This window comes from Cydia amplana, chromosome 13, assembly GCF_948474715.1.
Source record: "Cydia amplana chromosome 13, ilCydAmpl1.1, whole genome shotgun sequence".
NCBI lineage: Eukaryota > Metazoa > Arthropoda > Insecta > Lepidoptera > Tortricidae > Cydia > Cydia amplana.
This window is the reverse complement of record NC_086081.1, coordinates 6,047,397-6,069,117: the sequence shown is the minus strand read 5'-3', so window position 1 is coordinate 6,069,117 and position 21,721 is coordinate 6,047,397. Positions and strand designations below refer to the sequence as shown.

Here is a 21,721-nt window from a genome sequence, read left to right as displayed (position 1 = left end):
ATAGTAGCTGAATTGGATATTTGTCTTTAATGCGATGGCATTCTTTGACCTCTTCTGATGACTCTTTAAAAATATACAGCGAATACCAGAGAATCAATGATATGAATAATGAATGTATGATAACTAGTAACAGTAGTAACTACGTAACGTATATGAAGCAAGATATGCGGTTGTAGTTTATAAACCAATCCATGAATGGCGGCTAACTTTTCCACAATTGAAACATCATTCATCATTTCATCAATATTGACAGATTTATAACTGCTGGATGGTAGTCGATGCTACGTGTTACGTTTACATTACATGAAAATCTCACGATAACGAGTGCGTTGGCACAATAATTTCCAACAAAGGCGTAAGTAATTCTATTGACAACTGAATCTAGTACCAATCTACCAATCGTAATGATATTTACTTTGTAATCTACTGTTCGACATAGCAAGCGGGGCTTACTCAAGGCGCAGTAAACCAATTAGTATCTGTGGCTTGCATAAGTTGATTACAATTGGTTGCCGGCGCAAGCTACAATCGTATTGTAGGTACGCTAACGATGACAGAAGTAATCCTCATTAAAGTTACAGGCCATAATGCACCTTACGTCTACTAGGTAAAAAACCTTATCGCTTTAATGTATTAATTTCCCATAACTTATGCACTGCACGGCTTTCTAAACGGTCGCAATTATTCAGTATTTTTCTTATCCCACATCAGCGTTATGCATGAATTGCACTCGATCGATATAATCATATGCGGAAATTCTTTGTGCGCAGATTCATCGAGATAACAGTGCGTCTAGCTAAGCATTGCATTAACCTCTTCAAGTTGAGCAAATCTATCATCATCAGATACTTGAGATCCGGTTTTTCAATTCGAAGACTGCGCGAATCATCCACCGTGAAACAATCTCGACAAACATGACCATCATTATAAATTACGAACAAAGCTGGTGAAACGGCTACGCAAGACCCAACGGGCTGTAGCGATGGCTTGGACGACACCATTGTTTAGACTCCTATCAAATTGTCAACCCCCTCTTTCATACATTTTATAAAGTACAATATGAAGTGGCAGCCCGCTATGTATTGTGATCCCAGGCAATATTTCTTGCGCGTTGTCGTGCTCTGTGAGTTACAGCCGCAGAACCGGACTTTACTATGTGTGGTGTATCCGGGGAATTCCTTTTACGAATTTTGTTGTTGAATTTTGTGTACATTGAGAACAATTTTGTGACATGTGAGGAACTTCCGAATAATGTTTTCAACGCAAACATTAGAGATTATTATGTGAAGGAGGATGATGTAAGTACATGAAACAATAGCATGAAAGGTGTAGATGTTAAAATAAACGAAGGTCTAGAAGTGGCATTATAGTTGGCATCCAAGGTGTGACTGTGAGGCCAGTAAAACAAAGTTCTACCGTCCTGGTTGCCTCATAGTTGAGTAGTCATTTTCAGTCGACGATTATACTTAGATGTAAAATAGCCTCACTTATTATAACATAATTATCGGCTCCAAGCCTAGGCCTTAATATTCTGAGTTTAATAGTGTTACTCTAAAGTTGCTCACGCATTTATTTTAGAACTCGACTAATGTGAAAACCCTGCAGAAAGAAGAGGTAGGCAGATATGCCAGCTTTGCTCCGATTCGCAACCCAATACGATTTAAGGTAAGACCTTTTACTTCTTGTATTTTAATCAGTTGTATCTATATACATACAATTGATAAAAATATTGTAGTTACAACGTATAGGCAGGCCGTTGAAAATTACAACTGTATTTTCATAAATTAAATCTAATGAATTAGTCGTATCTACAAGTACGTACCAGCCGCAGCCCTAATTGTACAGGTATATATAAGCTTAACTGTAAGTCACCACTTGCTTTTATTTTAATATGACATCCCAGTCTTAATTGCGACTAATTTAATAACTGTCGCAACTTGAAGGATGCAATTACACCCAAGGAATTAACCCTAGGTAAATAGGCTGTTATTAAGTCTAGAATCTCGCGTAGGCTTATAATAGCGGCGGTTTGAGGTGTAATTACCGTCACACTTAGACCATTCATCGCATTTCAAATGCAGAACTGTGGGAATATCATTCGCCGTTCCACATTCCTGATAACTTGTCAGCGGAAACGTGACTCAACTGTACAAGTACAGTCGAAATAAAGTTTCAGTTTATATGATTTGTGGCTGTTATCTATATATATAAATGCAAGTGTCCTGACTGACTGACTGACTGACTGACTGACTGATTCATCAACGCAGAGCCGAAACTACAAAAGCTAGAAAGTTGAAATTTGCACACTAGGTTGCATTTGTAAAGTGTACAAGAGATAAGAAGCGATTTTGAAAAATTCAACCCCTAAGGGGGTTAAAAAGGGGATGAAAGGTTGTATGGGGTTCAAGTTTTAGTTTAAGCTAGGAATTTGAAACGTTGTGAAAATGTATTATATTAAAAAACAAGAAAACTAATTTCAGCGTTTTCGAAAATTCATCCTCCAAGGTGGTGAAAAAGGGGTTGAAAATTTGTATGGAGATCAAATATTTTTGTGAGTGTGGGACTTGAAACTTTGTATATGGGTATATTATTATAAGACAGGAAAAGTAATTTCAGCGTTTTTGAAAATTCATCCCCTAACAGGGTTAAAAAGGGGTTGAAAGTTTGAATCCATTACAAATGCGTTGAAACTTCTTAGAAAGGCATAATAGCCGATTACAAAACAAAGCAATTGCGACGTTTTAGGAAATTCAACCCCTAAGGGGTTAAAAAAGGGGATGAAACTTTGTCTTGGGGTGCAAATTTTATTTTAAGCTAGGACCTTGAAACTTTGCAAAAAGGTATTAAATTAAAAAACAAGAAAACTAATTATAGCGTTTTTAAAAATTCATCCCCCGAGGTGGTGAAAAAGGGGTTGAAAGTTTGTACGGAAATCAAATATTATTGAGAGTGCGGGACTTGAGTCTTTGTATAAAGCCATATTATTAGAACTCAAGAAAAGTAATTTCAGCGTTTTTAAAAATTCACCCCTTAAAAGGGTTAAAAAGGGGATGAAAGGTTGCATGGGGTTCAAGATTTATTTTAAGCTAGGAATTTGAAACTTTGTGAAAATATATTATATAAAAAAATAAAAATAAACTAATTTCAGCGTTTTCGAAAATTCATCCCCCAAGGTGGTGAAATAGGGATTGAATGTTTGTATGGAGATCAAATTTTTTTGTGAGTGTGGGACTTAAAACTTTGCATATGGGTATATTATTATAAGACAGGAAAAGTAATTTCAGCGTTTTTGAAACTTCATCCCCTAACAGGGTTAAAAAGGGGTTGAAAGTTTGAATCCATTGCAAATGCTTTGAAACTTAGAAAGGCATAATAGCCGATTATAAAATAAAGTAATTGCGACTTTTTAGGAAATTCAACCCCTAAGGGAGTAAAAAAGGGGATAAAACTTTGTCTTGGGGTGCAAATTTTATTTTAAGTAAGGACCTTGAAACTTTGCAAAAAGGTATTAAATTAAAAAACAAGAAAACTAATTTCAGCGTTTTTAAAAATTCATCCCCCGAGGTGGTGAAAAAGGGGTTGAGAGTTTGTACGGAGATCAAATATTATTGAGAGTGCGGGACTTGAGTCTTTGTATAAAGCCATATTATTAGGACTCAAGAAAAGTAATTTCAGCGTTTTTAAAAATTCATCCCTTAAAAGGGTTAAAAAGGGGATGAAAGGTTGTATGGGATTCAAGATTTATTTTAAGCTAGGAATTTGAAACTTTGTAAAAATGTATTTTATAAAAAAAAACTAATTTCAGCGTTTTCGAAAATTCATCCCCCAAGGTGGTGAAAAAGGGGTTTAAAGTTTGTATGGAGATCAAATATTTTTGTGAGTGTGGGACTTGAAACTTTGTATATGGGTATATTATTATAAGATAGGAAAAGTAATTTCAGTGTTTTTAATAATTCATCCCCTAACAGGGTTAAAAAGGGGTTGAAAGTTTGAATCCATTACAAATGCTTTGAAACTTTTTAGATAGGCATAATAGCCGATTACAAAAAAAAGGAATTGTGACGTTTTAGGAAATTCAACCCCTAAGGGGGTAAAAAAGGGGATGAAACTATGTCTTGGGGTGCAAATTTTATTTTAACCTTGAAACTTCGCAAAAAGGTATTAAATTAAAAAACAAAAAAACTGATTTCAGTGTTTTTAAAAATTCATCCCCCGAGGTGGTGAAAAAGGGGTTGAAAGTTTGTACGAAGATCAAATATTTTTTAGAGTGCGGGACTTGAATCTTTGTATAAAGCCATATTATTAGATTTCAAGAAAAGTAATTTCAGCGTTTTCAAAGTTTCATCCCTTAAAATGGTTAACAAGGGGTTAAAAGATTGTATAGGATTTAAACTTTATTTTAAGCTACGAATTTGTAACTTCGTGAAAAGTTATTTCATTAAAAGAGAAGAAAACTATTGTCAGCGTTTTTCAAAATTCAACATTTAAGGTGGTGAAAAAGGGGTTGAAAATTTATATGGAGGTCAACATTTTTTGTAAGTACGGGACTTGAATCTTTGTATAATGACATTATTAGAATACGAGAAAAGTAATTTCAGCGTTTTTAAAAATTCATCCCCTATAAGGGTCCAAAAGGGGTTGAAAGTTTGTATAGGGTTCAAATTTTATTTAAAGCTAGGAACTTGAAACTTCGTAAAAAGGTATTTTATTAAAAAAACAAAAAAACCTATTCAGCGTTTTTAAAAATTCATCCCCCGAGGAGGTGAAAAAGGGGTTGAAAGTTTGTATGGAGATCAAATATTTTTGATAGTGCGGGACTTAAATCTTTGTATAAAGCCATATTATTAGAACACAAGAAAACTAATTTCAGCGTTTTTAAAAATTCATCCCATAACAGGGTTAAAAAGGGGTTGAAAGATTGTATAGGTTATAATTTTATTTAAAGCTAGGAACTTGAAGTTTCGTAAAAAAATATTTTATTAAGAGAAAAGAAAACTAATTTCAGAGTCTTTGATAATCCATCCCCCAAGGTGGTGAAGGGGGTCGAAAATTTGTATGGAACCCAAATATTTACTTGAGTGCGGGACTTGAATCGTTGTATAAAGGCATTGTTTGCGCCACGTATTAAATACTTAACCTATGAATTCTGACCTCCTTGTCGGGTTTTCAATATAGACGGCAAGGCGATAATAAAAAGAGAAAAAAATGTCACATGTCACATCAATACATGTAAAATAAAACTCGATTCGATATATTGTGTGTTGAAGAAAATGAAACCAAAGGGATCCCTATAATTAAGTATACATACAACAAAATAAAGTGCCGCCGAATCAGTGGAGACTGGAGACTCTATAAGGAGGAAAACGCAGAACCAGTGCATGTAAGTTTTTCCGCGTCCACATTTTTTGGCCTTTGAACCGGTTTCCAAATTTACCTTTAAAAATATTACATAATAACCTTGTTGCTCACTGAATCGCGTAGGTACAAAATATAATTTCGGATTTCCTTTCGGTTTCTTAATTTTCAAAAAAATGTTCCCGTCATAATTCTATTTCAAAGTACGGTCAGTAAACTAATTTATTTTTATTGTCTGTTATTTTTATTTCATATTTCATTTACGCGTAGCGTGTGGGATTATTCATCACGCTACCTTATAAATGCGTTACAAATAATTTTCGTATTTTGTAACTGTCATATTGTGACATAATTTTCACGGAACATTTTTGCACACCATATTCGTTAAGTATATAATTTCAGTGTATTTTAAGTTACTAAATACACTCTACTAAACTGAAAGCTACGGGTAAATTATTTCTAAAAGCCTCAGTTTTTCATAAACTGTAATTAACCTATTGCGAAGGTTACACTTGTATTAAGGTATTATACAAGCGTAACGTTCGTATTTACTTCATTTTCCTTCGACTTGCATTAAGGTATTATACAAGTTGAATATAATTTATAATTATTTGTGCATCTTAGCACAAATTGTTCATATTTTTTCGTGCTGTCATAGTAATAACTAGGTAACCATGGCAACGCGACTTAAGCTCGCGGAAGCAAAACGTGCTCAATGTTTCATGCGTTTACAAAATATTTATGACATGATTCCAAAGTTAAGCAGTGACAAGAAGGCTTTCTCGCAGTTCATCGCGCAAGCTCGATTGGTCGATCAACTGAGAAAAGAATTTATAGAGTTGATGGATGAAGTCAATCTTCTGAACTTGGAGTTGGACCCGGAGTACATCGTCAACTACAACGCAATGAATGCGTTTGAAGATCTCTACTGCGTAATCAAATGTCAAATTTCAAAAATTGATGCACCTGCTCCGAGCCCTTCGACATCCAGGGATTCGAGCCATTCATGTAAGGACGACTCCATTAAAATCCCTCGGATTGAACTTCCTTCTTTCGATGGAGATATTCAAAACTTCCCATTCTTCTATGAAACATTTAAGCGTGTCATACATGAGAATAAAAAACTTACGGATTCTGAGCGTGTTCATTATTTGTTTAGTCATTTGACAGGAAAGGCAAAGTCGATCTGTGCGGGAGTTATACCTGCCGCAGAAAATTACAACACAGTTTGGGAAGCATTGATCGCGAAATATGATGATAAACGCGCATTAGCTACGTCATATTTAAACCAGCTGTTTTCGATGAAACCTGTCAACATCAACGGTCCTTCGGCATCTAATTTAGAAAAAATAATTGATTCGTTTGCTGCTACTATTTCAGCAATAAGACAACTCAAGCTCGAAAACTTAAGTGACTTTATTTTCATTCACCTGGGTCTTAAGTTATTAGATTCAGATACCACAAAGAATTTCGAGATGTCTATTCGGAATTCTTCTACAATGCCTACATATGACGAATTCATTTGTTTCGTTAGGGAACAAGTGAAGATTTTATATCGGACATCGCAACGAACGCCAACTAAGGCTGAAAGCGGCTCCGCTGCCAACACTAGCAGCGTGCGAGCTCCCCTCCCTCGCACGCCCCAAGCGTATGTTAGCACGCAAGGGCATGACAACGGAAGTTCATGTGCTATGTGCAAGAGTAATGATCACTCGCAACTTTATAATTGCAATAATTTCATGAAACTCACGCCTAACGAAAAATTTAATTTCGTTAAGGAAACTCATGCGTGCACTAATTGTCTGAACACGCATCATACTGCATCGAAATGTTCCTCGAAGAAAACTTGTCGTAAATGTAAAGGCAAACATCATACAACGTTACACTTCGAAAACTCAAAACCTGCAATGAATAACAACGAGTCCAAGTCTTCATCTAAGGATGATAGTGAAGCTAGCACAAGTTCATCCGTAAAGGACAACGGTGCCTCTGTATGTACTCATTCGGCATCGGGACAGACTACATCACCCTTGACGGAAATTCTCGCCACTGCTCAGGTACTCGCTAGTGGGCGTAACGGCAAGGACAAGGTTTTGAGATGTCTACTGGATCCAGGATCACAGAAACATTACGTTACATTGAAGTGCTGCAAGAATTTAGGTCTTCCTGTACACAGCAGCCCAGTGACGTCAATAAATGGATTAGGTGGAACAACGATAACACAACCCATCCGAGGAACTGTCAACTTAACATTTAGGTCAAGATATGATCCTAAACATCAATATACTATCGAAGCGCTTGTTTTAGATGAGATCACGCCTGATTTACCGACCTGTCATATTGATCAATCTGCAACTGATCTGTTTGATAATTTACATCTAGCAGATGACTCTTGGGCGATTCCAGGTGAAATTGATGTACTTCTTGGTGTTAAGTTATTCACCAAATTGTTAATGTCAGATAAAATTGAAAACGAGCCTGGTTTGCCTGACGCTTTAGAAACTACACTGGGGTACATCATACTAGGCGATGCTCCCGCAGTTAACGCTTCCTACTCAGCAGCTGGGTATTTTACTTCGGTTGATGTCGGAAATTTAATGCAAAAATTCTGGGAAATTGAAGATTTGGATGGAGGAGTGATTCATAGTCCAGACGAGAAAAAAGCTGAAGATATTTTCAAGAATACAATCAATCGTTTGGAAGACGGACGTTATGAAGTAGCACTTCCGTTTAAATTGGACCCAAGCAATTTAGGCGATTCTTACAAGACTGCTGAACGCAGATTTTTAGCGCTTGAAAGAAAATTCGTCAAGCAACCTGAATTAAAACCAGCTTATGATGAAGTTATCCGTGAATATATTGATAAAAAATATTTATCTGAGGTTCCAAATGATAAGTCAAATGATGCTTATCACATACCCCACCACGCAATTGTCAAAATTGACAGAATAACCACAAAGGTTAGAATTGTGCTGGACGCTAGTGCACAGACCACAAGCGGTTTATCGTTAAATGACATACTTCACGCAGGACCAAGTCTTCAAGCTGACTTGTTCTGCATTCTCCTAAACTTACGATTGTTTGGTATTGCTATCACGTCTGATGTACGTCAAATGTATCTGTGTATTGACGTACGGGGGGAGGATCGTCCTTATCAGCGTATACTTTATAGGTTTAATCCTGAAGAAACTATAAAGGTATTTCAGTATAATAGGGTAGCCTTCGGTCTACGTAGCAGTCCTTTTCTGGCACTGCGAACTGTCAAACAGTTAGTAGCTGATGAAGGTGATAAATACCCACTCGCAAAGGAAATTGCATCTCGTGATATTTATATGGATGATGTAGCCAGTTCCGTTATTGATGAAGACCAAGCTGTGCAAGCGACTAAACAACTGCTGGATTTGTTCTTGAAAGGTGGATTCCAACTGGCAAAGTGGTCGTCAAATTCTGCAGCTGTTCTGAAAGAAATACCGAAAGGACTACATTTATCCCAAAGTGTCACCTTCGACGATGATACAACGTTGAAGATTTTAGGTCTGCGTTGGTATCCTGGTGAAGATGTATTCAAGTTCCAGGTTAGTCCCGACGATCGACCGTGTAGTAAAAGAAACATTCTTTCATCGGTAGCTCGACTATTCGATGTTCTGGGCCTAGTTGCCCCTGTAATTGTGTTCGCTAAGCTTCTAATAAAGGAGTTATGGCTTTTGAAAATTGATTGGGACGAATTGCCGCCTGATCATATTGTACGCCAATGGCAACAGTTCCAAGGTGAACTACCGCTACTATCTAACATTAGCATTCCCAGACATATTGGTGTCATTGAAAACTGTTCATTAACTATAGTCGGCTTTTCAGATGCTAGTGAAAGAGCTTATGGTGGAGTGGTTTATGCCTACGTCACTTTTCCTAATGATGACCGAGGTGTCATTAATTTAATTTGCGCTAAATCTAAGATAGCGCCCGTGAAGGTTGTCAGCCTAGCAAGACTGGAATTATGCGCAGCATTGCTATTGTCACAACTTATAAAAAGGGTGGTTGATACCTACTCAACCAGATACCCAATCGACTCTGTGTTGGCCTTCTCCGATTCAACAGTGACACTTTGTTGGATTCATTCGTCGCCTCATCGATGGCAAACTTTTGTGGCCAATCGAATTACCAAGATCCAAGATAACTTATCAAGCGATCATTTTTATCATATTAAGGGAACAGAAAATCCAAGCGACTGCCTGTCTAGAGGCTTAACTCCAGCTCAACTGGTGATCCATCCTCTATGGCTATCAGGCCCTCCATGGATGAAACTCCCGAAAAACGAATGGCCGATTCAGGCGTTTATACCAGACGAAGTCAACGTTCCTGAAGAAAAAACGGTTTCTTTAGTGACTTGTGACAATTCGAACGACAACTTAATTTATGATTTGTCTAAACGGTTCTCGTCATGGGTTAAATATGTACGCACAGTTGCCTATATCTTAAAATTTATAAAACGATTACCTAAAGGCCCTATTAATGCTGATGACTTAACAGCAGCCGAATTAGAAATCGTACGAGCTCTACAAAGAGTTTATTTCAGTCAACATATTTTAGATATGACCCTGAAAAAAGGGTTTACAAAGGCTTTAGCAAGCCTGAAGCCATTTATTCAAGATGGAATCCTTCGCGTCGGAGGACGTCTCAGTAATTCTGATGAAGATTACGATTATAAACATCCTTTGTTATTGCCACGTCGTGATCACATCATTAACCTACTGGTCGATTATTATCATCGACACCATTTACATGCAGGACCTGAAACTCTTATATCTATTATACGACATCGATTCTGGATCATAGCAGCTCGATGTATTATTCGTCATCGCATTCATTTATGCAATTACTGCTTCCGGACCAAGCCAAAGGCTAACTCCCCAATGATGGCAGATTTACCAGCGTGCAGGGTAAATCAAGTTGAGAAAGCCTTTATACATACTGGCTGTGATTACGCTGGTCCGTTGTATTGTACACCTGTTCGACGAAGAGGCGTGAAGAGTCAAAAGGTTTATTTGTGCTTATTCACATGTCTCACAACGCGAGCAATTCATTTAGAACTTGCAACTGACTTAAGTACAGCAAGCTTTATGTCAGCATTTAAGCGGTTTTTATCCAGACGTGGTCCTGTAAAATATATGTACAGCGATAACGGAACCAACTTCCAGGGAGCCAATACATATTTGCAAGAACTTCATAATTTCCTTGCGAATGAGTATCGAGACGCTTGGGAAACTGAACTATCAGCCAATAAAATAATTTGGCGATTTATTCCCCCCAGTGCTCCACATTTTGGAGGATGTTGGGAAAGTAACGTTAAATGCGTCAAATCACATTTGTTTCGTACGATAGGTAAACAAATCTTGTCATTTCAGGAATTAATGACAATTCTATGTGAAATTGAGGCTTTATTAAATTCTAGACCGCTATCCGTGTTAAGCTCTGATCCAGCTGAACCTTCCGCATTGACGCCAGCTCATTTTCTTAATGTTACTCCATTGAAATATCTTCCAGCTGCGTCTGTTGCGGAGGTAACATCTGATCATCTTTTGCAAAGATATCAATTATTAGATCGCTTAACGCAATCATTTTGGAAGAGGTGGCGCGATGAGTATTTGCACACGTTGCAAACCAGACAAAAATGGAATACTCCTTCTCAGCCTATTAAGGAAGGAACTGTTGTAGTCATCCTTCAAGATAATGTTATGCCTCTACATTGGCCGTTAGGTCTTATAACTCAACTCTTTCCAGGCAAGGACGGTATTGCCAGAGTTGCTTTGGTTAAAACAAAATCAGGCACACTTAAAAGACCTTTGGTCAAATTATGTCCTTTGCCTTCTCAATAATATAATTTCATATTTCTATTAGTATTTAGTTATCTCTCTCAAGTTATGGAGGCTTCATATGTTTATGTCAATTTAGTTTTCTCTGAGCAATAAGGATGCTATTATGTAGTAAATGATTTATTTTAAATAACTTTTTGAAAGCTATTCCTTTCAAGGCCGGGGGAATGTTTGCGCCACGTATTAAATACTTAACCTATGAATTCTGACCTCCTTGTCGGGTTTTCAATATAGACGGCAAGGCGATAATAAAAAGAGAAAAAAATGTCACATGTCACATCAATACATGTAAAATAAAACTCGATTCGATATATTGTGTGTTGAAGAAAATGAAACCAAAGGGATCCCTATAATTAAGTATACATACAACAAAATAAAGTGCCGCCGAATCAGTGGAGACTGGAGACTCTATAAGGAGGAAAACGCAGAACCAGTGCATGTAAGTTTTTCCGCATCCCCAGGCATATTATTACAATACAAGAAAAGTAATTTCAGCGTTTTTAAAAATTCATCCCCTAAAAGTTTAAACAGGGGTTGAGAGTTGGTAGAGGGTTCAAATTTTATTTAAAGCTAGGAACTTCAAACTTCGTAAATAGGTAGTTAGGTAGTAGGTTTTATTAAATAGTGGACTTGAAAATCTTCTGGGGGTTGAGAGAGAGATTATATCGAGAACAATTTTATTCAGTTAGGGACTTCGTAGCCAGGTTGTGAAAGACAAATCTCATGCGTTGTATAATAATTAACAAATGATAACCGTCCCTACTGCTATCTTTTGCTGCATAATGTTCTAAGCTAATGTAGAATTTATAACCACCCACCAATAAGTACGTAACAATAAGTACGTGTAAGTACGTAAGAAGCAATCTAAGCTCTTATAAAACACGTGAGCAGCAGTCGGGTAGAAGCACGCGCGGTGGAAGTCTCATTCTGGTACCGGCCCATACTACCGCTAAAGCTAAGAAATCCCTTGGTGTTTTAGGCGTCAGACTGTTCAACACGTTACTTGCTGAAATCAGAGATGCCCTTAGTGATGTCACATTTACTAGAAAGATTAAAAAAAGATGGCCTGCTACACGATCGACGAATTCTTCGACAGGGTGTCATTGATCCATACACACAATGTGAAAATCTAAATCACTGTTTCGATGGGACCATGATGGGACATTACTTTCACTGTAAAATGTTATTTTTAATTTAGATATTTTAATATGGATTATTAGAAAGCCTTAATGTAACTATTTAAAATTATTTAACGAAACATGGAATTATTTTAGTTTTAAGTTTATAATTATGATCGACACGACATATGTATTTCTGTACGGTTACCATCAGTTTGTCACTGACATAAACGCCGTCGAGAACGTAATTTACTTTCTATACATCCCGTTTACACGAATATGCGAGTGCGAGAGAGATGTATAGAAAGTAAATTACGTTCCCGACGGCGTTTATGTCAGTGACAAACTGATGGTAACCGTACTGTTCTGCTTTTATTTGTTGTTAAGTAAGTTTACATTTGGTGAAATGTAATTTTATTTTATGTACTTACTCCTAACATGTAATTAACGTTATCAATAAAATATGAATATGAATATAATTATGAATATGAATATACAAATCCACGCGTACGAAGTCGCGGGCAACAGCTAGTTATATTATATTTGTATACGCATCGCGTCTTACTGACCAGTACAAGATTGGTCTCCGAATCCTCCTAAACGTAGTAGGTGCCTGAGATCCTCATCTCAGGTGTAACCACAGACGACGTCTGCTATGAAGTGATTATTGTTTTAAAATCCTTTAGTTCACCCTTTAGTTTCCGTTATAATCTAACTAAAATATATTTAATGTGATGCTTAAATTGTGAATAAGGTTTATATTTTTTTCTTATTTTATATAGAAAGCTCGGATCCTGTAGGAAATGAACAGATAGACGTCGACGTTTTTAAAAGATTTCATATAGCGATTACCTGCAGGAATAAGGACGGAAACATCCGATACAACATTCAAGCGTCGATTGAGAAACTTTTTACTGGACAACCCATTATATTCAATAAGTGAATTTTTTGACATAACTGTATAATTTATAATCGCGTTCCTATTTTTGACATTGTTTTCGTTTAATTATTGTTATTATTTGACGATCCTTCTCAGGTGATTTTTTTTAATATTATGAATTTATTTGGATTAAGCGTCTTGCTATTATTTAAATGTATTTCTGACGATCACAATATAGATTCTTATAAATTGGCATTAATGTAATTTGTAATGTAATCATATATTGTGAAATAAATAAATCTAATCTAATCTATAGGTAGGTACGCGACCACACAATTATTTAATAGAATCATAATTTGTTATCGGGAGAATCCTTCACAGATCTTCGAGTCAAATTATGCTAGCTGCTCAGGCTCACAGTAAACTAAAAACGTTTTATAAATTAGGTGGTATTGTAAGGTAATGTGTAAATTCTCAGCATTCACAGCAATTTGCCGCACTAAGTGGGATCACACCGCGGCATAGCGGGGAACACTTTCCCGTGACGGCGGCCTCGAACGGTTAGCAATATCAGATTCTCGGTATAGATGAATCAAGGCAATGAGATGACCTCTTGCTGATTCATTGGTTCCTGGTAGGATAACGGATATTTGAGAAACAATAAAAAAAAAGATTATCATTTTCAATTATGATAATAATAAGGGTTCCTTTTGTACCTTTTTGGTACGGAACCCTAAAAAGGGAAGGTCTTGATTTTTTGTTTATTTCCTTTATTGGTGACTCCATGGAGCCTAATGCCTATGGAAACTATGACGTCGTATTTCTATACATTTTGTATCTGCAATATGTATAAATAATATAGAATGTAAGCATGCAGCTAATTACAGAAGTTTGGTATAATAATTTGGAGATGTTGTAAAAGGGATATTTTGTATGTTTTTAAACTACAAATTAATAGAATATTTTTTGAATTCATAAATCGTGAGCGTGCACGAACGAGTGCATAACTAATGGCTGAGACTAAACTAAGGTGCTCAATATTGTACAGTCACCTGCAATCATATATTACTCTTCGAAGGCCGCAAAAATATGTGACGCGCTCTTATGGCTCTATAAATAAGTTCGTGTCAGATATTTTTGCGACCTTCGTTGTGTAACATATTATTGCAGGTGACTGTACTCGTACTCATTCAAACAAATGCATGTACATACAAGTAAATGGATTAGGTAATGAATAATAATGATATTTTTCTACTCCAGCACTTAAATGTGTCAATTAAATGACTGACAGTGATATCTAAAGCAATGTCATTTGAATGCTTTGTCTATAGGCTCATAAGATGACTGCTAGCAGTCATCTTATGAGTATAATACAACTGCTTTATTTTTTTTAAAGATACAAGTTCCGATCATCTTGATTGAAAGAGGTATGTTTTCATTTACAATAATAACTCTTTTTTTTTTAAATAATAACTCATTTTTTTTTAAATAATAACTCTTTTTTTTTAATAATAACTCTTTTTTTTTAATAATAACTCTTTTTTTTTAATAATAACTCTTTTTTTTTAATAATAACGCTGTCATAGAAAAAGTAATGTATGCAACAGCTCATAATTGGTTCTTAAAATTCTCGGGTCTTTTTTTACAAAACTCGACTACGTCTCGTTTTGTAACTTCGACCCTTGAATTTTAAGAACCCTTATTATATCACTGTTGCATAAACTACTATTGTCACATTTTATTTTGTGGGGAACGCCGATTATTTCGTAAATCAAGCTATTCCAGCATTAAGCTCAATATAAAGGACGTCTTTTCATCCAACTATTTAAGGGTAAAAACGGAAAATTAAAAGAAATTTCTACGCGAAACAGTTGCGCGCGTAGGCGATTCCCATAATATTAAGAACAACAATGCCAAAGGCGTCTCCAAGACACCTCGGCCCTGCTCGGCCCTTGGGACTATTCCGTCAATCGAGAAGGGCCGTGTGAAGGGGCAGTGCCCAGACGATCGTATCGAGCCAGCCAACCGTGCCGCCCAGCCTTCTAATTGGATTTAATTATAAAAAAAAAATGTTTACCTCAATTTCATCGAATGTCTTTTGAGGAATACGTCTAGCGCCTTTTCGAAAGATTTTGTGATAAAGCGTGTGGAAAGAATGATATATGTACATGTATCTACTAATCATCAGCTCGCGTATGGCCATAATTGTGTTGGTTTTTCGTCATTTTTAGATCTGCTTTAGAGTTGTTAAGTTTTATTACATTTATGTTTTAGGAGATTCCGGACAACGCTCTCTCCAGTTCAAGTTATAGCCGAGGGTTGCTGCATCACGACCACGGAGGGCATGAAGGTATGGCTGCTAATTATTTCAAGTTCTTCATCACCATGTTAAGTCCGGTTGCGATAGCTGCAACAGCAGCGAGAAATGGGAAATGTCAATCTACTAAAATGATAAAATGAGGGACGGAGTTGAATCGAACGTTCCATTCGCGGCAACAATGCGGCAACGTCAATAACTCAATTTATCAAGGAAATTGGAAGCCACATCACCCGCTGCTGCGACGCTACACAAGGATCACTGCTGCAGTCGTAATTGGAATGTAACCTGTACCTATGTCACACGAGCTACTCACGATCTTGAAAGAAACGTCGAAGGAATCAACGTGGTTTACGTCTGTGTAGTATGTGTGGGTGTGTCACTTTCATTTACCACATTAAGGAAAAAGATGCAACACGAATGTTTGTTCCTTGGGAAAATCCAGATTATCAATTACGAAGACAATCGGGAGCAACCTCCTAAGTCCCCGAGTCATTTTAGCAGTTTTGAATTTGAAATCTTTTTTAATTCCATTATAGTTCAAAATTCGGTTTTGAATTAGTCCTTTTAAAAGGACATGGGGACGTAGGAGGATAAGGCATTCCAATTTACAAATTTATCTCTTGAATAATAATTGCAGATGGTCTCTCACGCGTGATTAAATGAATAAGTACCTACGAACCTAAATAGTTACACTTATAATAACGTAATTACAATTACCAATGTTGGTACATTTTGCCAATAAAAATATTGCGATGTAAATCCTTTAGCGACCGGTTCAGAAGCTGTTCTCGACAGGAACGAGAACAGGTTCTGAATAAAACGCCTAAAAACATTAACGTATATCTCAGGACTGGCCTTACGGGCAATAAGAATGGGGCCAGTACAGCGGTGTGACACCGCTACAACGCGATTGGTTGATGAGTTCACATCACGCGCGCGATTGGTCGCAACTTGTTGCGTTAGACTGCACGATTGGATCGAATTCGTGAGTGACACCGCTGAACCAGTACCATTTTTAGTGCCCGTAAGGCCCGTCCTGAGATATACGTCAATGCCTAAAAAGCGCAAGATCCCTTGCAACCCGAAATAATACAGGGGCAAGACATCCGGACATGTCTCAAGTCCCAACTTCTTATTTGTAGGTATAGAATAGCCATCAGATATATCGCAACGGTCAAGGTGTTCAAAAATATCTGAACTGAGGTTTTGTTCAGATATTTGTGATTACGTTGGTCGCTAGTCGCTACTATATATCTGATGGCGATTGTAGGTATGTTTTAATTGTATGCCTTTCAAAGGTATCCCAGATTGGGAGGCGTGAGTGGGGCTGAAGTCAACATGATCTTTAGATACAAACTATGTTTTATTTTTAATACAAATTAGACAATTATTGACCTCAGATGAGAACCTGGTAGCAAGTGACGACGGCACCGAAGATGTACCGCTAAAAAACATCTAAAAAAAAAGATGATCGAAGAGCTTTCAAGTGTCATTCGGAGACTTTACAAGTCCAACTATGCTGACTATTCACGTCGATTATTTGTGCAACCGATCCTTTTAATAGTAAATCATAAATACTTATGCTGTTATGATTCCAGGTTACGGAATACACGATGGCTACTACGAAGACGGTTCTCCCTACGGCCACGGCTACGCCTATATCCACGACGACCACGATTACGATCACGATGGACACGGACATGGACACGGACACGGGCACGGACATGGACATGAACACGGACATGGCCATGAACACGGACATGGGCACGGTGGGCATGGACATTTCGGACACCATCTGGGACACGGACATCATAAACACCACGACCATCATCATGTAAGGGACAATTTATATATTTACGTCTCCCCGCTACGCGAGGAGAAAATCTCACTTCCTGGCCAAGGCAAGACGTAAAACTTTAGACAAACCACGGGCAGTTATTCGTAAACCCCCAGATCGCATATTTATGGTCCTCACCTTCGGTTCGGGCCACAAACAGCTGTGATCTGGAGCATTCACGAATTCAGGTGAATTAGTTTTTTAGGGAGGTCCCTAGGTATGTAATGTACTATTATTTATAAATTATATTCCCCATTGCGAATATAATTGCTGGCATTGTGTGAGTTGGGGACTTATATTTGACTGTTTTTGACACATAGATCCACCTTTTTTCGTAACTTTTTGCTTCGGTGAAAAGTTTATCCAATCAAGAAAATTAGAAAGTCGTATTCGAGCAAAAATACAAAACCCGTCTACAAATAAAATTGTGTCAGATTTGTTTCCTCTGGGATTTATGACGTACTTTAAAAACTACTTACTAGATCTCGTTCAAACCAATTTTCGGTGGAATTTGCATGGTAATGTACATAATATATTTTTTTTAGTTTTATCATTCTCTTATTTTAGAAGTTACAGGGGGTCCCCCCCCCCCTACATTTTACCACTTTGGAAGTTTCTCTCGCGCAAACTATTCAGTTTAGAAAAAAATGATATTAGAAACCTCAATATCATTCTTGAAGACCTATCCATAGATACCCGTATGGGTTTGATGAAAAATTTTTTTTTGAGTTTCAGTTCTAAGTATGGGGAACCCCCAAATTTCTTTTTCTATTTTTGTGTGAAAATCTTAATGCGGTTCACAGAATACATCTACTTACCAAGTTTCAACAGTATAGTTCTTATAGTTTCGGAAAAAAGTGGCTGTGACATACGGACGGACAGACGGACAGACAGACAGACAGACATGACGAATCCATAAGGGTTCCGTTTTTTGCCATTTGGCTACGGAACCCTAAAAACCAGCCAGGAAAACCAGGATTCATCCCGTTTGAATAAAAGTTGCCCGCCTAGCCTGGCTGTTACTGCCTCTTGGATTATTATGAATATTGTCTTCTTTGTTTTGTAATCATTAGTCATTATTGTATCGCGAGATAGCGTGACCGTTCCGCTCTTCATTGCTCAGGATCTCATTGTTACATGATTCTGTGACAACACATCCGTGCTATCTCAATAGGTTTGTTGCTTATGTGACGCCGTGTGAGTGTTATGGAGACTTGGCTTAGGAAAATTACGATCTATAGAACGACTTTTGTTGTTATAAACTGAAAGCCCACATTTGAACTTCGAACCATCTTCAGCTTACGCGTCTAAAGCCCTGAACCTCTAGTCTAGGGTAACAGAACGAAAATGAAGACGTGCCTGATACAGTATAACATTAGTCAGGATTTAAAAAGAGTCATAATAACATTTCATTTCATTGGATATACAAATAAGTTAAAAAAGGTCATGAATGGGAATGAGGTTGGCCGGTCGAAATATTTAGCAGATGGCGCCAGTATAGCCCTATGAATTCCTAGAATTTTGTCAAATTCTTGTTCCTTTAATGGATTTGGATACCAGGCATACCAGCCCTTTAAGGCAAATCTCATAGAACTAAACTAGAGAAAGGGGCAAGCAGCAAGCTATGAGCGCCATTTATGCGAACCTTTGACAGTTAGTTACCAACCCCATTTTAATCTAATCATCGAATCCAAAATTTCCTTTCTATATTCAAATGTACGGTTAGTGCTACCCACTAACTTCCTATGCAGCTGCTTTATCCCACACAGTATCCTGTTTAGGCGGTATTTATGCAATGTTCCGAATATTTACGACGACATTATCCCATTGAAACACAACAATGTGCAGCCAGTTCTACTGTCTTTAACTTCTCGGGTCTCTTAAACTGACTGATGAATAAAGTGTTTATCTATAGATGGTCAAACCAATTTGTCAGTAAATAGGAACCAAAAAAACTATACTCATCCTTTTCTTTTGGCTGCTAGTACTAGTGTTAGATAAAGATAGCATGATTCTCTCTGTCTATGTTTGAAATGGGACAGTCCTTTGACACACTATATATATCTATCTACTTAGTAGGTACGTCGGTACGTAGATTATTTTTATTGGTGCTACTTAACTGGTTTATTACCTATCCTCTTTTTACCACCTGGTGCAACCCGTCTAGTTTTACGTTCAAAGTTAAGGTTGATGGTTTATTTAAAGATGTGGTGCTGGTGTGTCAATTATACAAAAACATACTTTATTCAGAACGGGTGTCTTGTAAACTTTTTACTTTTGTTGTAGCGGGCGAAGCATTCAACATATCCCGAACACAATTAAGAACGTGTGCACTTTGATTATTAGATACCTACACACAAGATAAATTCGAACCTTAAAAACCCGGCCAAGTGTCGGACTCGCGTTCCAAGGGGTCTGTACATTACACAATTTTTTACAATGTATTTTTTATGTGAAACATGATTTAAATGTCTATTAAAAACCCGTAGGGGTCGGATCAAAAACTAAGTAATTAAGTCCGACTCACGCTTGACTGCACATTTCTAATAGGTTTTCATAATTTTAGACCCAGTAGTTTCGGAGATATCGGGATTGACATTTTTGCCTATTTTCTTAAATAACTTCTAAACTATTTATATTAAAATTATGAAAAAAAAAATATCTGAGATTCTCACAATGAGCTCTTTCATTTGATATCACGATATACATAGTTTGAAATACTTTATTTTTTATCCCCCAAAAGTGGCCTCCATATTTAAAATTCTTTTGTTTACGTTACATTTCCGTATTTGGGTCACAAAACTTACATATGTGTACCAAATTTCAACTTAATTGGTCCAGTAGTTTCGGAGAAAATAGGCTGTGACTGTGACAGACAGACAGACGCACGAGTGATCATATAAGGGTTCCGTTTTTTCCTTTTTAGGTACGGAACCCTAAAAATGGGTCACCTTGACCTAAGGATCAACTTAGTTTTTTTACCAACAACATCGACAGCTGATCCCTCGAACATCTGCCGATAAATTCACTTGTTTCACAGCTGGCCACAAAAGCGTTGCTATGGCCCATAGCAGGCATCGCCCTACTCGGCGCTGCAGCCGCCCTGGTCACCAACCCAGTATTGCTTCAACTTGGGGTCGTCTCCGGGAAACGACGGAGACGTGACACCGTCGAGATATCAGGAGAATCGGGATCTGACGAAAACTGGCCACTAGATCCGTACAGCGTCGATAGAAAGCGCAAGAAAGGATCGCTTGCTAAGAAAGTCCCTGGTCATGTTTCGAAATCGGAAAAAATTAATCGATTTGTACCGATACCTCTTAAGCTTAATAAAGAACATTGATGGATATGTGAGTTGTAAGTTACTGCATTTTTTGTAATCTTTATTTTATTCTGAATGCAAGTAGGTACTTTCGATTCGATGTTACTCATGTTATTCCTAATTAGCTCTAATTAGTGACTGATAATGAATTTCCTGTGATAATCTGGAAATAATACTTAAGTGAAGTAACTAATTGTTGTAAAATAATAAATTCTTATGAAAACTATGTCTTTACAATTACTTACTGTTCAGTTAACTCCCTCAAAGACCGAAAACACTTTCCAAAAACACACGACACAAAACCTAAACTAAAAAGTTCACAATGCACACACTATAACACAAACATATGCAAATAAAAACACGAACAGATTAGTAGCCACACACAGTTTTGTCAACAGTTCTCGATAAAACGATCTAAACAAACTGTAAACTGTCAATTGTTATAGCGAACGTCATCTGCGCGTACCGATCATACGGTGTTTAGCTTACGAAAGGAGTGAAGTTGGGTTCAAGACAGTTGCATGTCGCGTGTAGTTTTGAATGAAGTTAGCACCTGATTGGTTGGTTGTTTGCAATTGCATGTGTGCGCTGCGCTCGCGCCGGTGTTGAAAAAACTTGTCCGGAAGCTCTATCAGGATATGTAGGTGTGCGTGAGTATGTGTGCGTAATTATTGACCAAATTAAATTGGTAAAAGGTTGTGGGGTTAAACCACAAACTACTAAGAAGATACTGGGTTAAACTAAATAATAATTACCTTACCGCTTAGTCTTAGTTACTGTTTATGGTTAAATACTTATAGTTACCTAGTTTTCGGGATAAACATTCAATAGGCAGTGTGTTATACCTGCCTATTAGCTGTTTTACGTACGTCGACCGACAATGCCAATTTTGAGCCGGGAGGAATTTTACGTGTCATAGTATTATACGATTTTCATTGTGTAACAGAGATACAGTGTTCCGTCTAGAACATGGGACGGTTTACAATTCAAGCACCATGGTGTCATCTATGGGTATAAAT

At 37.2% G+C, this 21,721-nt stretch overlaps 1 protein-coding gene across 1 annotated transcript; it reads left to right on the top strand.

Annotated features, from left to right (window-relative positions):
* The first annotated feature begins 444 nt into the window (after window positions 1-444).
* On the top strand, window positions 445-20,848 carry LOC134653634 (zinc transporter SLC39A7-like). The gene is made up of 5 exons (XM_063509029.1): window positions 445-1,298; window positions 1,579-1,665; window positions 15,498-15,573; window positions 17,142-17,377; window positions 20,421-20,848. Exons 1-5 carry the CDS (start codon window positions 1,155-1,157, stop codon window positions 20,721-20,723), a joined length of 846 nt encoding a protein of 281 aa, XP_063365099.1. The 5' UTR covers window positions 445-1,154; the 3' UTR covers window positions 20,724-20,848.
* Window positions 20,849-21,721: the final 873 nt, after the last annotated feature.